At 37.5% G+C, this 20547-nt stretch overlaps 1 protein-coding gene across 1 annotated transcript; it reads left to right on the top strand.

Annotated features, from left to right (window-relative positions):
• The first annotated feature begins 3982 nt into the window (after positions 1–3982).
• LOC144652239 (uncharacterized) lies at positions 3983–20290 on the top strand. Its single transcript, XM_078512259.1, has 11 exons — positions 3983–4993; positions 5727–5807; positions 6213–6647; positions 8035–8148; positions 8617–9018; positions 9320–9979; positions 11822–13211; positions 13834–13925; positions 14300–14373; positions 17109–17160; positions 19329–20290. The coding sequence occupies exons 1-10, from the start codon at positions 4210–4212 to the stop codon at positions 17121–17123; spliced, it is 4047 nt and encodes a 1348-aa protein (XP_078368385.1). The 5' UTR covers positions 3983–4209; the 3' UTR covers positions 17124–17160; positions 19329–20290.
• The last annotated feature ends 257 nt before the right edge of the window (positions 20291–20547 follow it).

Raw genomic sequence — 20547 nt, 5'->3', positions numbered from 1 at the left:
AACATCCCATCCAGCGGGGAGTAGAAATACTCCTAGTCGCTTCATGTTACTGAAACCCTGAAAAGCCCCGGCCTAATGGGCCACTTGGCTCGAACGCAGACTTCTTTAGACTATTCCAAGGTTATCTTAATGACATCAAAAGAATGATAAGGTATTAAAGCGAATGTTTTAAGAAAACCTCCGAGCATTACATCTTCACTCTATTAAGTCGCTAAAAATTGCGAAATATCACACCAACTGTCAAAATCTAAATAAAAACCAATACAATAGGATCTCAAAAAATGTAAAAATCTAAATAACACAAATAAGTAAAGCCTGTCATTTGCACAATTTAAAACTCATGTTTAAACAAAACTTCACCCAACATAGTACTAAACAGGTTAGAGTCATTTTTATGTTACTTTTAATAATAATAATAATAATAATAATAATAATAATAATAATTTTTATTGTTCTTAAGATAAAAAGTACATATCTTAAGTAACATAAAAATCTATTAAAATATACATAACGATAAGAAAACTAGATATTATTGTACTTAAAAATAAGTCTATTCACAAAAACATTCTTGAATCTATCCGAGTTTATTACTGGGCGATGAGCAGATTTGTCTCTACTTTAAGTAACATGAAACTATTTCGGCCATTAATCATTTATTTGTAATTAATTGTCGTTTATTATTTTAGTGACTGTCTGACGTGCATGGGATACCTTTCAGAACCAGACGTTTCCTATGATGTTCTCACAAAGAAAGGTATTTAGGGTCAACGTTTCCAGTGACTATCTTTTTGCAATGCAATGTTGAGGTTACCGTATACCTTCAGGGGTGTCTCACTTCAAAACACTGTGGCGCGTCCGGGTTAAATTGTAGATACCTAAAACCCATATCAAATTAAAGCTCATAGAACTGGCTATCTAAATGTTTTATCCATTTTGTGATAAAATAAATCATTGAGTTTTTCACGAGGTTTAAATACGAAAGTCGGAATCGGCTATTGAAAGCTTTAACTTACAACAAATTCTAAATTTCGCTAATTTGATTTGTTCGAGGGTTTCCCGTTTCCGCTCCCAAAGTACAGTGCTAAAAAAACGTGTCGGCGTTTTGTCGTATTCGATAAAAGTAAAAAGTTACAGAGCATTTTCGAAGAAGGGCTAAAAAAACATGGATTGAAGAAGAAGTATCGTTTATTAAAACACTATAACACTGAGTAGTCCTTGGACTGAATTGCGTGTATTATTACAATTTTATAAAAAATGTATTAAAACTATATATATTACTATATATTACTATATATCGTACAGAAAAACCTCTCAACGCAAAAGTTTTTAGAAATAAAATATTCGCCGACACGCTTTTGTTGCTGACATATTAAACTAACTCCTCTGAAAATTTGAAGTCAATTGAACAAAATCCCTTGGAGTTTTAGCTCTTTAAAGTGTCCCTATCAAGCGAAAAATAAAATTCGAGAAATAGCGTTTAGAAAAATCTCTCGCTTCGCAAACAAACACCGCTCACAAACCTCCCGCAAACACGTTTTCAGATGACCGAGCCAATCAGTGCTTGGTTTGTTTTTGTCTGGTCACCTTCGGGCACCTCCTGAGGGGAAATGTTCACGCAATTCACTCTACACGCAAAGCATCGAATTTCTGCTAAAAGTGCAGGGACGAAATTCCTTTGCAGAATTTGCTTTTAGCAGCGACCAAATACAAAGCCCTGTCGACCGACCAAAGCTTAGATTGTTGTGTGATAATTACATGCGAGTCTGCGGACGTTCGAGTCGATAACTCGCGTGCGTTTCTAGTTTTTTTAATTTTTTTTGGAAAATTGGATAAAAACTCAAAATCTTCAATCTGCGTGGAAACATTTTTTTGGAAAAATATCACCCCTTAAAGGTATACGGTAACCTTGAGCCACTCGTAGCACCGGTACTTAACAAGTAAACTAGCTGAAGTCTATCTCCTACAAAAGAAATCGAGGACCCCGGAAAACAAAATTCTTTGACCTAGGTAGGATTCATGCCCACGACATCTGTATCAGAAACCAGGTGCTCTACAGATCGAGCTACGAGACCAGATAGGGGAGAAGGTCGTCAGGGGCACCCAACGGAATATTTCGTTAAAATATCTGTTCGGAAGACGATTTGAGGTCTAGAATTTTCGGAACATTCATTGTTAATTTTTTTGCTTGCCTGCCTTTCCTAGGATTTTCGAATATCTAAAAAATAGTATAACTGTTCATTTTTAACGGATTTTTACTCTAAAAAGGTCACCTAGAATTTTTGGGAGCCCTTCTCTGGCTGGAATTTTTTCGAAAAGGTAAGTTTTGATCCCTATAACTTTCGGATCACTAGATTTTCAGGTAGGAAATCCGAACAGATAAAAAAATTTTAGGGAAAAAAATATGCCTATATCTACCGTTTAAATACTAAAATACGTTCAACGGTGCTATCTTTAAGTGGTTTTGAACTATATTCTCGTTGGGTGCCCCTGGGTAGTGAGTAATTAAAGTGGTACATGTTCAATTGTGACAAGGTACATATTAATAATGCAATGTTATAGTTGTAAAAAAGCCTTAATTTAGAGAATTATCTTTGCGGTCATTTTTAGTGCTGGAAATATCCTATGAATTTCCTTCTAAGCGTTAGTTCTAGTAAGGCAAAAAGAAGGATAACATGGTGGACTAACTTGGCTGCTCGAGCTCTCATCAGCTTTTTAGATCACTACATCCAAAAATTTCCCATTCATCTTGTTTGGTGCACATTTTTACAAGTCACATAACCAATTCTTAAACACGCACAGTTCTTTTATTCTTGGTCATATTTTCGCCTACGTTGAGAAGGTCGCCTCATTTTCTTTTGGCCACAAGCTCCCAATAAAACGTCCCAAGGTAAAGTGAATGCCTTCTTATTATTAAATAATAACTGAGCTATAGGGCCCTTTGTTGATCAAAGTAATTTTGTAATGCATTATCTGACAACGGCTTGCAAAATCAAAAGCACAGTACCAGTCATCAAAACATTGCATTACAACAAGCCATGTCATTTGTACAGCTTGACTGAATGCTCGTAAAGCAAAACAACCTCCAAAAGTTTGTATTAAACTGGTTGGAGTCACAGTATTATGTTACTTGAAAAGCATTAAATATCGTTTTGTAATTAAATGGGTTTTTTTTGTCATTTTAGTAACTGTATCAAAACTGTATGACCTGCAAATAATCAAACCAAATCCCACGGTGATGTCGTCACAAACAAAGGTATGTATTGTTAACCAATGTTGTGGCTCACCAGCTTGGTTGGAAAAGCCTTATAAAGAGGTTTATTAAGGTATCAAAACTGAATGGTAACACAGCAAGTAAATCTGCTCGATCCAATCAATAGCATAATTGACCAACCGCATGTCCGTGCACCATTAATCGACGTGTTCAAATTTATCGCCACTAAGCAATTATTTTTCCTCCACTTTATAGGCAAAAGAACCCTTTTTATTTTTTGAAAATGAAGAACGACAGTGACCCTTTTCCCAACTATTCTATCAGTGGATTTACTAGCCTCACAAAGCATTGACAAAGACGGTCAAAATTAAGCCCTGTCGAGCCGCTTGGCAGTTGTACCCATGAAAACAAGTAAATCAAATATGCAAGGTTTTAATAAGATTAGGGTACGTGCCATCAGGATCTTGTCTATGTAATATAGTTAATTGAATTCTAAACGTCTATCAGCAAACGAGACCAGCATATGTAACGTTTTTTGAGTGCTTTCTGTCTATTAAAAGAGTTGGCAAAATTTATTTCAGGAATCAGGATGCTCGAGCTCTTTACTGGCGACCAATGTAGACGAATATAAAGAAATTAGTTGTTCTGATCCATCGTCAAGAAAATTAAGAGTTACCTTTCTGGCATCAGAGTGGGGATCAAGTAAAGGAGGACTTTCCACCGTAAACAGAGAGTTGGCCATAAACGTGGCTATCTTTGTCCCACAATGCAACGACGAAGACAAGAAAGCAGCTCGTGCTCATGAGATTGATCTGGTCAAGGCAAAAAGACGACCTGGTTATGATGAGCTTGAATGGCTGAGCTTCCCACCAGATGATTTGCAAATTGACGTAGTTGTTGGTCATGGTGTGAAGCTCGGACATCAAGCACAAGTAATAACGGAGTCTCACAAATGCAAATGAGTTCAAGTTGTTCATACAGCCCCTGAGGAACTTGGAATGTATAAGACATATTCTAATCCAGTTTCTGTTAATGAGAAAAAACATGAAACTGAAGTCGAACTTTGTGAAATGGCGGATTTTGTTGTAACAGTTGGACCCAAATTGAGTGAAGCTTTTCGCTCCTATCTTTGCGGGTGTAAGAAAGATCAAATGGTCTTTGAATTTACTCCTGGACTTTTTGCTGCGTTTTCGGACGTCAAGCAGGTTGTTGATGAAAGGAAAAAATTCAAAGTCCTTGTTTTTGGGCGTGGAGATAAAGAAGATTTTGAATTGAAAGGGTTTGACATTGCAGCCAAAGCTGTTTCAATGTTAGATGACACCCATCTTGTTTTCGTCGGTGCACCAGATGGAAAGCAAGACGAGGCAAAAAACCGTTTGCTCGAATGTGGCATCTCTGCTCAATGTCTAACTGTACGAAGCTTTTTACAAAGCCGGGAAAGTTTAAAAAAGTTGCTTTGCGAAGTCGATCTTGCAGTAATGCCGTCGAGAACGGAGGCATTTGGTTTGACGGGTCTTGAAGCCTTATCAGCTGGTCCACCCATCCTTGTTAGTGGAAACTCCGGATTTGGAGAAGCTCTAAGTAAAGTGCCATTTGGTTCTTCATTTGTGGTTGATTCAGATAATGCAAATGAATGGGCCAAATCAATAAAGAATATTTCAGGCAAAGACAGGGTGAAGCGACTTAAGGAGTCTAAACTATTGCGTATGTCATACCAAGAGGAGTACAGCTGGGAAAAGCAAAGTAAATCTCTCATCAGCAAGATGGTCAACATGACTCATGGTAGGTGTCTTTTTAGTATCAACTTTGTTCACTAATAGACCGACTGAAAATGAATTATTTACTAGTAAGTAGCTAAAAAGTGTTGATAAGAAGCCGGGATTAGAAGTTTATTATATGACTTTCTTTGTTACGCAGTTGCCGAATTTTGCCAGCCTGGTGGCATGATGAAAAATCTGACCTCAACATTTAGCCTGATCTGCTTTAAGTTGGGAATGTAACACTGAACCTGCGCTTTTATCCATGTGAAATTGAGGAGGGACTTCGATAATCTCAGTGATGTTGAGACAAAGATACGAACAATATCCCTATATGTGAAATATGTTGAATTACTGCAAACAAAAGGAAAACATTATATTTAAATTTAATAATAGGTTATTGCCAATATATAATCAGACAAAAAGAATAACATTTTAAATCATAAAAGTGATCGATTCAAGTTGAGGTTATTTCCTTAATAATCTAGCTCAATTAAAACGGCCTAGAATACTGCAAATTTAGAGCAAAAACCTTGCTGGCTATTACCGGAATGTCACAGCGAACACAAACACAGCGTTTGCTGGTAACATTTCATGCTAAGCATTGATTTAAAAAAAGTAGGAATCCTAAAGCTTTTAGGAAATTCCTCCTAGTTTGTTTTAGAGCTAACAGTGTAATAGTACATGTGCAAAATCAGCTTAAAAAGATAGTTTGCAAACTAGAATGACAAGTACACTGTAATGTTTTTTTTTGGTAGATGCTTCTGTATCTTGCTTGAGCTCAACAGGAAGAACAGTACAGATTCCACAAACGGCAGTCAAGTCTAAGCACCCACCAGGTACCGTACCTTCGAGCACACAGTTGTTTATATGTCTGATTTGTCGACTGGTATATTGACTCCAGGCAATGGAAGTAACAAAAAAAATAATTTCCAAGAAAAACTACTAATTGTAATTCTGCTAAATGTAATTCCCAAGAAAAACTACTGAACATTAAACAGCCATTTACAATTAGGGCATTATTGGCTGTATTTACAAAAGCCCGCTAGGGTGCATGACTACTCATTACCAGAAGAGCCCACAAACCACCACCAGTACTTAAAGCCGGATACTGCATTGGACTGTATAATGAAAGACAATTTAGGAAGAATAGAAAAAAAAGAAAAGCCAAGGTAGGAAACTTGGTAACAACTACCAGTTGTTTCGTTTGAAACAACTTAAAATTTGTGGATTTTCTTTTTAAGGTACCCTGCCCATAGTAATCACAATTGACAGCGTAACATATCAAAAGGCAAAAAGCGGAGATCCTGTGCAACAAGAGGAAGCCAAGCGGATTATAATGACTGAAATGACGAAGCATTTTCTTCGGACTCGTGCAGCTGACGTCCCAGTCGACAACTACCCTCTCTGCCTTGATTACTATTTGAAAGGAGTTCTTGACTTAATAATAAGAGAGGCAATCGAGGGAAGTTTGCGGATAACAGTCGAGTGCAGTGCTCTGGAAATTCTTGAACGCCTGTGGGAAGACTACTCTTCCGGTCACTTCAATGCCGTAGTCGAGGAATGCCTTTTGACAGATGATATTAAAAAGAGATTTGATGTGAAATCCGTAAAGTTGGAAACAACTATTTTGGAAGAAGATTACTTGGCTTGCAAACTGTTCCTAATGGGCATTTTACGTGAGTATACAATCTACAGCTTGGATGATTTAATATTTTGATTCACAAAATTGATCGACAACTTATTCAGTGTTATTTCTTCTAATTTATTGATACACAGCTACGGCATCAGTAGCAGCATGTACATATTAAGGACCTTCTTCCGTTTAATAGGTAGTCTGTTGTGTAGTCCGTTAGGTAGTCAGTTTTGCATTTAGAACATGATGGAAATCCCAGTTATTAATTGTGGTCACATCAAGACTCGATGGAGACTACAAACATTAGTTAGCTATTTCAGTAATGCGACCACTTCTCTGTTCACTCTAACTACAGTTACGAAATTTATGCCATGATTATCCAAAACAATGCAAACTAACTAAAGGCATACCCAAACAGGGTGCATGGGTTAAACCTTAGTTTACAAACAACCAATAAGAATGCGGTCTTTGATGTTTCTTTTGGCATGTGCACATGCCAGGTGAACATAAATGTGAAAAACCAAAAAGTAAGCGTGAAAAAAGGGGGCCAAGGGTTAAGAAACCAAAATCAAACAACAAACGTTGCATTCTGCGGTGTCAAGCATGCTGTAAAAGTTAAACCATTTTTATGAAATTTCAACAAGGGTTTCCCGCACGAAGATATAAAACAAAAAAAATAGCCTGACAAAACTTACTCCCGTCAGCAATGCTTACATTTAAGGTTGCCATGTGTCATCCAAATGGTAATCAGAGCTAACAGTATTAACTGCGTTGGTGTGACTGCACAGTCGACCACAAGCACTAATAACAGCTATGTATGACGTCATATAACTAAAGACTAAGCCGATCTCCACTGCGGTCAAACGACAGAAATATGCAAAAAATAAGAAAAGTACTGCAAAGATAAGGTTTTAATTTTCACAGTTCAAAGCTCGATACATAACCGGTATCCTAAGGGTTTACTTAGTTTTTTGGAGCTTTACTAAAAAAGTTCTACGTGTTTGAAAATAGCGATATGCGGACTTGTCGGCGCCATTTGTCAAAGCACCTTTGGTTCGGATGCGAAACATTTAAAAAGTAAAAACACGTGTTTACCTGAGGGAATGGGATTATGCTTTCACTCGGCAACTATTTTTATCTATCGTTGCTCGTAATCACTTCAATTTGAACAAAAAACGGCGAAATGAAAAAAAAAACCTGCCTGAGACGTTTGACCGTGGTGAAAAGCCGATCTAACCGAGTTTGCGGCGTTTATGTGACCACAGCCATTCTGGTCTACACTAGAATCAGTTGCCTTAGAGGTAGACGAACTTTTTCTTTTTATTTATCCTTTATAGGGCGCCTAAAATAATAGGAAAACAGATTTGTTACAGATACAAATTATATCATTAAAGTACTGTTGCTGATGCGTTTTATCTCCATTTCTTTAGAAGTGAATCAGGACAATGAATTGTCGCCCCAAGACCAGATTCAAGCTGTTGATGAAACTCAGACCCAGACTGCAGACGAACCCGAACCAATGACTGTCCACCTGGCAATAAATTGTAAGTGTTAACATTTTACAACTAGTGAAGAATATGGCCAGAACATGATTGACGTCTTTAAACGCTTTTTTATGTGCAACTAGGTGCCCTTAAATGGAGGTGGGAACTACAATCAGCTCTCTCATAGTTACCACTGTAAGACGGAAGTAGTTAGATGGTTCCGGCCGAATTACTTTGTTTAAGGGTGGAATCGACCAAAAGCACTCAGTCGCTAGTTCTGATGCTACCCACTTACAAATTTCCTTTGCGCAGGCTACATGTCTATGTCCCCATCTCTCTAAGGCAGTCGGCTAAAGCTGTTCTCGAGGGTGTCCATCTCAAAGTTGGACAAATAAATAATGTATTAATTTGGTCGTTTATTTAAAACTCACGATCAAAGTGAATTTCTTCGGTAGAATAAAACTGCCAAGCGTAACTTTGGTGTTTTTGCTTTTGTTTCATGTACCTGGCTCGTTGAAAACTTTGTAGACAGAGACGGTTTCACAGACACACAAAGAGACAACCGTACACAGCAACAAGAAGACGAAAGGCAGCATTTGGTGTCTGATGGAGGAAGTTCTGTTTTGGAGGAAGAAACATCTGATGAAGATGAATTACCTCAGTACTTCCAGCATCTAAAAGTAATTCCTGACTCGACAACAAGGGAAGAAAGCGAGAATAGTTTAAGAATTGCGGTGGAGTGCCACAATCTGGAAAGTCTTGAACGCCTTTGGGAAGACTATCATTGCGGTCGCCTTAATGCAATAGCCGAGAAACGCCTTGTGACAGATGATATGAAGAGCAGATTTCATGTGAAATCTGTAAATTTGACAACAACTATTCTGGAAGAAGATTACTTGGCGTGCAAAGAGTTTCTCACAAATAAGACACGTAAGCTGAGAAAAAGGTTTTTTGTATAAATATGTCTCTAGTATGGTGACACGTCACGCAAACTAATTAGTGTTAAAGTCTTCTATTTAGGAGGATGTGCTGCATTGAATTTACAATGGATGTGCGGTGCTTTTTTCCCACGGCAGTCATATTATATCGAAAACATATCAGGAGAACAGTATAATCTATCTTCAAACTTGACACCAGTTGTTTTATAGAAATTTTACGAAATTCACAGTTATTTCTTTGGATTCATCTAACGTTTAAATGATATTGTTTCTTTCACTCACAATTTTTTTAGAAAGCAATCATAGCTCATCCATCACGACTTCTGAAGAACTTACGATCCAGGCTACTGAAGAGACTTTGATCCAATCTTCTGAAGAAACCCAGACCCGGACTACTGAAGAAAGTGGAATCCTGACTTCAAGGACAACGCAGATTCAACCACTTGAGGAAACCCAGTCTCGGGTTACTGACAAAAGTGTAACTATGACTGCACAGGAAACTGTGATCCAATTCCTAGAGGAGACCCAGACACAAGCTGTTGACGGAAGTGAGACTCTGACTGCAGGGAATGCCTACATTCCATCTGCTACGGAAACTCGGACACAGTGTGTAGAAGACCCCAAGACCCAAGCTACTGCAGAAACACACATTCCATCTCATGAGGAAATCCAAACCCATGGCATTGACGAATGTACGAATTGCCCTAAAGAGGAAACTGAGCCTCAGTCTGGCAAAAAAAAACCGACGCAAGCTACTGAAGACATGGAGACCCTGGATACTGACCAAACTAGGATTCCAACTGCTGAGGGAACCTGGACCCAGGCTGTTGAGATCCTGGCTACGGAAGATATTCAGATTAAAGATCCTGAGGAAACCCGGACTCAAATGGAAGAAAGTGAAAGTGAAAGTGGAAGTGAAAGTGAAAATGAAAGAAAAACCCTGACTTTGGAAGGTAAAGATATTCCTTTGTAAAGTAGCGTCTTTGCTAGCAGAGTCCTCTAAAAAAAGGCCTCTGCTGGGAATAAAGTTACGTTTTTCATACGGACAAATTATTACAGGGACCGCGCACAAAAAATGAAATAAAATAAAAACAAAAATTAATTAAAAACTGAAGAAGCAAAAATATCGTTAATTCGTAAGGGACAAACGTTACTAGCAAAGTAGACGCGCAGATGAGTTAAAAACAGACATTGTCATAAAGAATGAGATACAAGTCGCTATAATTATCAAATAGTTTTTCAGTTTTATCCTTGTGCCAGTACAGGTTTGTCTTTTAAATGGCTTCTTTTGGCAAGCGGAACTCTCAGGAAAACATGTAATTTACATATCGTAATAGTAACAGAAAGCGAAATGTTGGTACCTTTATAGAATCTCGACTTTTGACGTTATTCCCTCTTCAGCATAGGCTGAAATTCATCCGTTCTCTCAGGTAATTTACAGTCAATTTTGGTTATGTTGATTAATAAAGTAAACCGCTTTATACATGTAACTCACAAGACCTTTTAAGAAACCGATTTTGCTTTGGGAAACCTTTTGATTTTCGATCTGAATAAAACATTTCTAGTTTTAATAAAGAAACTTGCGTAGACATGTCTCGCAAACATCATAAAGTCAGTCTTATTCTGTTACTGACAAATTACAACAGATTAGAACTTGTGATTGGCATGAACTGTTTTAGGTGTAAATTGAATTGTATATGTATTTAGGTAGATAAAATTCATTCAGGTTAATATCGATAAACAACAACAATCTCTATTAAATTTTGTTGTCCCCCTGCCCTTTAAAAAAGTATTAACATTTCAAAATAGAATATGACAAGGCTGTTAAATTTGACAACTTCAACCTTAACGCCACAACTTTTTAAGTATACGAAAGGCGTACAGGTGCTTTTAAGTATACGAAAGGCGTACAGGTGCATAGTGCCCCGCAGTTCCAGGTCATGTAAGACGGTGACTTTAAGAAGCGGGTGTGAGGTGACCCTCTAAATGGAGGTGTCATCAAGCCATAATGGATTAACTAGATAAATTGATAGAAAAACATTGATAGAACATTGTTAAGTAAGCTAATGGTAGAAATTTGACCAGTCATTTGTTTATAGCCAGAGTTTTATGTATAGAGAAATTTCCCTTTACATTACTAAAAATAGACATCAGGTGGTTGTCAACCAAACTTTTTTTACCCTCTCCCCCCTCCGTTCTGTGATGCAAAATGTTTTGTACTCCATTAAAAAGCGACCAAACTGCTTGACTAGTAGACTTTTCATCGCGAGAAGCTATTGTTCAAGGTGTCCAAGTTGCTCCTGTCCTTCGCCTTTTTTGCAACTCCCCAACACTCAGCGCTATATAGAAGCACTGACTTTAAACTAAAATTGTTGCCATAGACCGAGCAAGGAGCCACAACTTTGTTTTCAGACTATATTTTACCCCCTAGGTGGTATTTAATAAGATATGATTTCTTTAGTAGCATGTCAAAACGAGAGGGCGTTTTCATTTTTCACTGAGAAGAGAGTTGAAAATATGACGAGTAGCGGACCATTTTTGAGGAAATTAAAGGCGGTTGAACATGTGATTAAAACACTTCTTGAGCATTTTATATATCTTTATCGAGGCTAACACGAAGGAGTATAAAAATGAAAAATAAAATCTAAAATAAATATAGTAATTAAGACTTCGTCACAGTTATGCTTTTTTTTGAAAAATTTGATGAATAAGCGGAATGCATGATGGTGACTATAGTGTACGCATTATCTGATTGTTCTCAACCATTTTTTATTCTTTTTTGTTTTTCCTCACAGCTAAAAAGTCATTTAATCTAACTTTGGACATAGAGGCTCTTAAGATCAATACCACCTTAACCCGTTTAGATTTGAGGGGCAAACAAATTGATGATAATGGTGCGCGTTCTCTCGCCGAAGTACTAAAAGTCAACACTACGCTGACTAGCCTGGGTGTCAGCGAGAATAGTATTGGTCCTCGTGGTGCAAAATCTATCTTCGAGGCTCTAGTACACAACGCTACTTTGACTAATCTGAATGTCAGTAATAACAACATTGGTGAAGGTGGTGCGTATTCGCTCTTCACAGCTCTAGAACACAACGCCACTTTGACTAATCTGAATGTGAGTGAGAACAACATTGGTGAAGGTGGTGCGTATTCGCTCTTCACAGCTCTAAAACACAACGCCACTTTGACTAATCTGAATGTGAGTAATAACAATATTGGTGAAGGTGGTGCGTATTCGCTCTTCACAGCTCTACGACACAACGCCACTTTGATTAATCTGAATGTGAGTAATAACAATATTGGTGAAGGTGGTGCGTTTTCGCTCTTCACAGCTCTACGACAAAACACCACTTTGACTAATCTGAATGTGAGTAATAACAATATTGGTCCAAGTGGTGCGGATTTCCTCTTCAGCGCTCTAGAACACAATACCACTTTGACTAATCTGGATGTGAGTAATAACGATATTGGTCTAAGTGGTGCGGATTTCCTCTTCAGCGCTCTAGAACACAACACCACTTTGACTAATCTGGATGTGAGTAATAACAACATTGGTCCAAGTGGTGCGGATTCCCTCTCCAGCGCTCTAGAACACAACACCACTTTGACTAATCTGGATGTGAGTAATAACGACATTGGTCCAAGTGGTGCGGATTCCCTCTCCAGCGCTCTAGAACACAACACCACTTTGACTAATCTGGATGTGAGTAATAACAACATTGGTCCAAGTGGTGCGGATTCCCTCTCCAGCGCTCTAGAACACAACATCACTTTGACTAATCTGGATGTGAGTAATAACAACATTGGTCCAAGTGGTGCGGATTCCCTCTCCAGCGCTCTAGAACACAACACCACTTTGACTAATCTGGATGTGAGTAATAACGATATTGGTCTAAGTGGTGCGGATTCCCTCTCCTGCGCTCTAGAACACAACACCACTTTGACTTATCTGAATGTGAGTCAGAACAACATTGGCGAACGCGGCGCAGATTCTCTTTCCAAAATTCTGCAACACAACACCACTTTGACTTATCTGGATGTGAGTAATAACAACATTGGCGAACGCGGCGCAGATTCTTTTTTCAAAATTCTACAACACAACACCACGCTGACTGTTCTGAATGTGAGTAAGAACAACGCTGATGTGGAAGCACGTTCCATCTCTAGGATTCTTGAAATAAGGTAAACGTAAAGCTCAACCTTAGGCCAAGTGTTAAAAAAACAAATGTTTCTCGTCCCCGCCCGCTACATTTTTTGGGGCCGCTTCTCGTTTTTAATATTTGTTATTGGGAAAGTTGGAACGAACAAAAACCAACAGGCGTTACTCCTCAATTAAGTACAAAGACAATTCTGTAAGACATGGCTTTTGACTGCGTTAATACGAACTCAGGCCAAAACTTTAAAGCCTCGGCAGGATAGGTCCGTACTGGAGAGGTCAGAATTTATTTTGCAAGTTCGCTTCTGGAGAATATGACCATTGAGGAAATATCCAATAACAAAAAATTCACCCGCCCACATTCTTTTTTTTTTATAGAAATCCGGACGAGAAACATTTGTTTGTTGTTGTTTTTTTACTTGGCCTATTTGCATTTAGTTTGTTTGTTTTAAGCTAAAAGCTTGTGTGATGGTGTACGTGAAACAAATATTTCAAATGAACACAAAATAATTTATAATCCCAAATGACAAAAGGCCACTTGGCTATTTACATAGCTTAGTTGATGAGCTGACCTCTCATAGAATTATGATTAATAAATTAAAGCTAAAGATACAAAGATCTCAACCTTTTTTCTCACCAATTCTTTAGAACTACATCAAGACTCAATAAACCGGGAAAAAGAAAAATTGCTGACGTGGATGCTAGCCCGAGTGGAACGAAATATGCACGGAAAAGACTCGGTAAGTATGTTTTTTATTTGACAATCGAGTATAGGCTACTCTACAAAAAGGATACAAAAAAGAGAAGATTGATTCACGTGCATGATAGGAGAGGGGATTATGGGTGAAAAAGTGAGCTCCGATATTAATTTTACTTTTTTGTATTTATCGCCGACTGGTTGACGAAACCCAGCCTTAAACACAAGAAAGCAAGATTGTTCGTTCTTCTTGTGCTTTGGCTAATGCTTATTTCTTGTGAGGACAGAATAAGAAGAGTGAATTATACGGAAGATTAGAACAAACGTGGCGTTAATAACCGTTTCCATCGTGTTATAAAGTCAAAACACTTCATACTGTGGATTGCCAAATTAATGTTGTCTTTAAATTATATACAGAAGGTGAATCAAGTGAATCGAGGATGTGGAAGGAAGTAAGATTGAGGGTGAAACGCCCCTACTGTAGCTTAAAGGTATGTTTTACGGGAAAAGGATTAGGTTTAGCAATTGTTTAGTACGATAACTTGTTGTAGGTTTTGTATTTTGGTACTCACTCTGACTCACTCACTTTATAATATTTGCCAAGTGTGGTACAAAAAAGATATACACTGAATGTGTACGCTGTAATGTATCTGAATGTTAAGAGCCAATCGTTCAAACAAATACTTCCAATCGTGGCAGAGCATTTGATCATTTATCTTAGTAGACAGTATCTCCTATCAGACTGCTCTCTCTGGTGTCATACTAGGTGGGTTCATACTAGCTTAGTAAGTAGGCCTTAAGTATACTTGAATCTTACTTCAGATGTGAACGGGTCTAATTTCAACGTAAGTAGCCTACTTTGTATCCGTGACAACGCATCTGTTTCAAAAGAGCCGAAGTATACTTGTAAGTATTTTTCAACCATCCTTACGAGCGAACTAACGCACTATCAAAACAAATTCAGGAAATTGAATGTCAATCAAATGCGTTTTTCGGTAGGTAGGTAGGTAAAACTTTATTTATGCAGGGTGGCCCATTCAGCACAGTGGCTGGTCTCCAGAGGGGCCCTGCTAAATACAATTTCTAAAAATATAAAATATCTAATTGTTTAAAAAAGTTATAAAAATAGGTGAAATATCAGAAGACGTAAAGACTTTCTCGACACGCACATCATCAAATTTAGCACTGGATTTGTAAACTTAAATCAAATCTACGGCAAACTACAGAACCAGTTTTTGGACGTGAGAAACCCAGGCTTTTCTTTTGCGTTGCGCGTTTTGTTGATTCATTTGGCTGTAAAGGTCTGTAAAACACCGGGAAAACCATCAACATTATATATTCCACAGCGATGGTTTAAAACTTCCTCCAATAACGAGAAAGTCGGATAGGCTTAGTGCAGTAGCAAATCTTGCTGTCGATGAAGGTTTTATGAAATGAAGAAGCCAAACAAGAAAAGAATTTTGACCTTTCGAGGTTGCGTGATGTAAGATAGACGTTAAAATTTTTGGCGCTCTTTCTCAAATTCTTGAATATTTTTCTGTCACCTGAGTCACCTGAAGTATACTTATAACATTAAATGTGAACGCTTATCAGCATAAAGTTACCATATGTGATTTGAAGTATACTTGAGCTCTTTGTATACTTAGGGCCTACTTACTAAGCTAGTATGAACCCACCTACTGTTCCTCGTTGTACTCGCTCGTTGAAACTCGCGCTTGTTATAATTTCATTGTTATATAGTTTTTGGGACAGCTAAGCGGAGAGACAAATTCCCCTAACTTAGGAGCAGTTTAGTAATACGCAACAAGTTTTTAAGATTTGTGATGCACAAACAAATCATCCCGATTGCAAAGATATTGAAGTAGAGCAGATTGACTTGTGAGTAGCAAAGAAGCGTTTTACTTCAATAATGCCCTTTCTTCTAAAGCCAACAGTACCCTTTTCACCGCCACCGTGAAAACAAGATGTACCCTATCTTCCCCTCCTCTCCCCCCTTCCTAGCTGCTCTCCTTTCAATATTTAACCAAGTCAATAAAGAGACAAGTGAGAACATATCATGTTAAATTTGTAATACTTGGCATTTTTTTCTCAACTGTTCTACAAAACAACAATATAGAATTAAAACAGCGGAAGATAGCGAGCCCGTTCAAACAGCTACATATTACTATTAGGGAAGCAATTTCTGAAGTGTAATCAACTGGCGATAGAGCAGTTTAATTTGCGAAGCTCAAAAATTTGCATTTTAAACCTTACCATAGTTACCAATAAAATTTCCCTTTATGTGATTTTTACATTTTTTATACTTAATACAAACTTTTGATTGTTTTCACGTGTGATGTTACGGGATTGTTTTCTTGGGACTCACTTGCATCGATTTGCACCATAAAAATGGATAGGGAAACCTGAAAATACTTCATTTGGTAAAATGAAAACAACGCTTACGACCTTGGTCATTGCTATATCTTAACTCTCGCTCTTTGATTACATTAATCTGTTTTCCCAATTTTGATTACTTCTTCACCGATTTAGAAAACTTCAATACCGTAATTTCTCGAATAAGCGCCCGAAAAGGTGCCGCCCTCAAATAAGCGCCGCGTCTGTGACAAAAATAATAATAATTAGCGCCGGAGTCCCGATGAGGCGCTTATTCGAGGAATTCTATTTATCTAAAAACCTCACTACAAAGCAACTCTAAATAAATAAATAAATCAACTTTGTTTTACGAGGGTTGCACATAACAGTCTTTCGACTGACAAACCTGTGGCCCTCGGATTCCCGATCGAATTGGAATTTAGAGGTGTTGATTTTTGTGGAGGGAGGAAAACCGGAGAACCCGGAGAAAAACCCTCGGAGCAAGGACGAGAACCAACAACAAACTCAACCCAAAACAAATTCAAATTTCTTAACATCAAAAGCGATGTTTTGCAGTTCAAAGTGATTGTTTTACCACTCGCCCATTAGTTTTTTTATCCAACATTCTTACAATACGTAGTTCTGTAAATGTTGTATAGGCCGCGAACTTTGCCAGGAAAGGTAGTGCCACTTCTCTCTTCAGCAAGAGACGAATACCGACAATCAAAAGACTATTTTCAGTTACTGTAAAAAATTAGATTCCTTGGCGTCCAAATTTTAAATAAGCGCCGCACTTGAGGCGCGAAAAATTTAAGAAGCGCCGCGGCGCTTATTCGCGTAAATATGGTAACTTTTATTCCTTTTTTATCTTCAGGAACAGGAGCTGTGATTACGGATGTTGGAGACGACGACTTCTGTACAAACAGGTAATACAGTAAAACTCAAAGTTACTGTAGCTGTAAAAAGCTTACGGAATCAAAGGGAGGAGTCCAAGTGTTATCGTTGCATTTGGATAACACGTCGGAAAACTCCAAACGCCGAAAAGAAACAAACAAGAACACAAACTTACAGAGTTTTTCTGAATGATAAATTTTAAAGAGTTGAAGGTTTCTGAATAACACGATCGCAAGCAACATTCGTGGACTAAATTTACAGCAACGAAGTTTCAACCAAATCTGCTAACGGTTTTTTAAAAATATCTTAAATTTAGCGCGCTAGATGACGATTCTGCCCCAGTGGGCAATGGGTGAACCTAACTTACATCGGGTCTAAATGTCCAATGGCAGGAATGTTACACCGAGAAGAGCAAACAAATCACCGGACAACTTTTATGAATCCAGCTTCAGTGAGATGTTGTTTCCTTGCATTAAAATAATGTATTATTTAACCATCTTGACACCCTGAAACTCATTTAGAAGGACTGATGTTTAAAAGATGTCCATAGCATAGCTCAAAAGAAAGATGTCTATTTTTTACAAGTAACAAAACTGTGTATTTAATGGAACGTTTGATGTTTTTGTAATTTACTTGCAATATGTCCAGATATTGAAGGCGACTACGAAAATTACAAAATTTACGATTTTATGCTGTGGTCTTACAAAATTTAAAAAATTTACAAAACGTCGCGGTGTCCAGAAAACTCCTTGTAGTCAGGCCTTACGAAAACTGCGAAAATTACGATTCTTACGAAATTTACGAAAATTCGCAGTGTGCAAACAAAGCTTTACGAGCATTACACGAAAATCGCGAAATTTCACAAACATGGCAAGAGAAGTGTAAACGAAGGTCAAGGAGGGCCCTCGACGAAACTGCGAACCTTCCCGTCAATACAACCACTTTCTTTTGGCCCAAACAAAAGTTCAGTCTCAAACTTTTATTTTCTACGCTGCACATAAATTGTGTTCAGTTACAATAAAATGCGTAAGTTGTTTTAATTGTTCTACAGATCGGAGATCTAGGAGTTGACAGGAGTTAGAATTTTAAATTAAACATGTTGTGAGATCATTTGTTAGGTATCCGTACTGGTATCATGGTTTGAACCCGGCAACCCGGTTGATCCGACCAAGATTTTATGGTCCGTAATAGTCCGTTTAACAGGGTTCCAAAGTAATATAAAATAAACAGTAACAAAGGGAAAACCTTGTTTAAGAAACAAACAAAATTTACTCGGCTATGTACAAAAGATTTTCAAAGTATTGAGCAGCGAAGAAAAAGAATAGTTCGCCAAAAGAAAAACGAAAACGCTTTTACACAGCCTCGTCCTCAGGCCATACCGCGCTATGCGAGTGAGCGGAGGAGGACTGGAAACGAGCGCGATAGGCGAACTTTCCCGACAAGCTTGGCGGGTGACGTCACATCCAAATTCGCCGGGGACGACTGGGGACGAGGCTGGCTTTAACACACGATTTCGCGAAATGCCAATAAACGAATCTTCGTACACACAAAACGCCTCTTCAAACTAAGTTAGATCTGGCTCCCTTTCCATTTAAATCGTCTAGAGGTGAATTTCCTGTAAGGTAACCGTTGCCATAACTGTGCAAACTAGCAAAAGCTAGATTGAAGTTTTTGAATTTCCACGACTCATTGAAGAAAGATTTTGAATTTTGACGCGTACGGAGGAACTCAATCAATTAAGCGCTGTGAATTACAAATTACCTTATTATGGGAAATTAACACTTATGTAAATTAAGGTATTTAAAATTAACGGGACTAAATTAACGCGAATCGAATTAAAAGTTACTTCCCAATAAAGGAAATCAACGCGAAAGAGAGGTTAACATTTCAAATTAAGAAAATAAGAACTTCTGAACTGTATCAAAAAATTGGGGCCAAAATAATGAAAATTTAGGTCGCGGAATTAACGCTCCACTTTATTTACGGCGTGGAAATTAACGTTAATACAAATTAACGCGAATTTTTGAAATTCGTGTTAGTTTCATGAAGGGTTAATTTCCCATATTAAGGTATTTACCAATGAAACAGACTGACAACAAATGATACTAATCAATTGCATGTTTCTAATTAATACAATGTGGGATTAGCCAACCAATCAGTGTGCTCTTACATTGATATTATTTTATGATATTGTTTTCAGGTAAATACGAAGAGATTGGTACCAAACGTTACTTCAAGTAAGACAAATCCTGTCAAAGGTGGTGGAATGTCTTGATTGGAGCAAAACCTAACATGGGAAAGACAGCGTACTACTAAACGCTGGTGTTTGACATAGTAGAAAAGCAGCGAGTTAGAATGATGCTAGAAATTTTTTTCCAGAAACTGTAGTGTTGCATGAACAAATATCAATGTATTCTATAAAATAGAACACTATTAACTCAAATAGTTTAGTCATAAGCTCTATAACAAACTCTGATTTCGTATTGTAGCGCCGATCAAAAAGTAAGCAAAGTTTGATCAGTATGAAGATCTCCATTTTTATTAGAGTTCTAAATTGAAACTGTTGTTATTGTTGTCTTTTTTTTTTTTAACTATTGTTTATTCTAGTGGCATGCCTGCGAAATAGTTGTATCTTAATAAGATGCACCGTAAGTTCTACATGTAGCTAAGTGTATAACCACTTGATTTTAAGTTATGTCATTTACCTTATCTAGACTCAGTTTGTGTAGCAGACCAGAAATACATATTACTTTATTTTTTTTTATTTTTTTTAAACTATTGTTTATTTTAGTGGCATGCCTGCGAAATAGTTGTATCTTAATAAGATGCACCGTAAGTTCTACATGTAGCTAAGTGTATAACCACTTAATTTTAAGTTATGTCATTTGCCTTATCTAGACTCAGTTTGTGTAGCAGACCAGAAATACAAATTACTTTAGTTTTTTCATTTAAACATGAGAGTCTTTCATTTTAAAATGGTAGAATACAATGCAATTATTTTTAACATTGAGTGCTCGTTTTCCTTTCTTGGTGCTAGACATATTTTTAGTAAGAGGGTTCGTGAACTGACCGGGTTTAAATGTACAGATTGCAGATGTAAGTAATGCCACAATCAACAAAATGGAAAAGAAAAGTTTGAATAAAAACATACGTTATACCTGACCTCAAAGAACTGAGTGCAAATATCTTTTTTGTTATTTTAGCGGCTCAAAAAATTCACACAAAAGCCACTCTTGAAACTCCCTCGAAGCTCCCATCATAATATCACCTTAGTTATCGATATTTGTTGTCCAACATGCTTATGTTATCTCGTTTTTTTTAATATAAGACCAACGCTTTGTGGCGTTCGTTTTTTTCTGAACCCGTTTTGAGTAGGTCCTTATATGGTACGAAGTAAATGGTTTGTTTGGAACAAAGGT

The sequence above is a fragment of the Oculina patagonica genome, chromosome 4 (genome assembly GCF_052425735.1).
Source record: "Oculina patagonica isolate OP01 chromosome 4, crgOcupat, whole genome shotgun sequence".
Taxonomy (NCBI): domain Eukaryota; kingdom Metazoa; phylum Cnidaria; class Anthozoa; order Scleractinia; family Oculinidae; genus Oculina; species Oculina patagonica.
The sequence above is the reverse complement of the archived record's forward strand: the minus strand, read 5'-3'. Positions and strand labels throughout refer to the sequence as shown.

What these genes read in the sequence shown, in the direction of transcription:
- LOC144652239 (XM_078512259.1), top strand. Translation starts at nt 4,210, where the DNA reads ATGTATAAGACATATTCTAATCCAGTTTCTGTTAATGAGAAAAAACAT. An exon ending in TGTCCACCTGGCAATAAATT is followed by an intron (nt 8,149 to 8,616) that starts GTAAGTGTTAAC and finishes AAAACTTTGTAG; the next exon opens with ACAGAGACGGTTTCACAGAC. An exon ending in ATATGCACGGAAAAGACTCG is followed by an intron (nt 13,926 to 14,299) that starts GTAAGTATGTTT and finishes AATTATATACAG; the next exon opens with AAGGTGAATCAAGTGAATCG.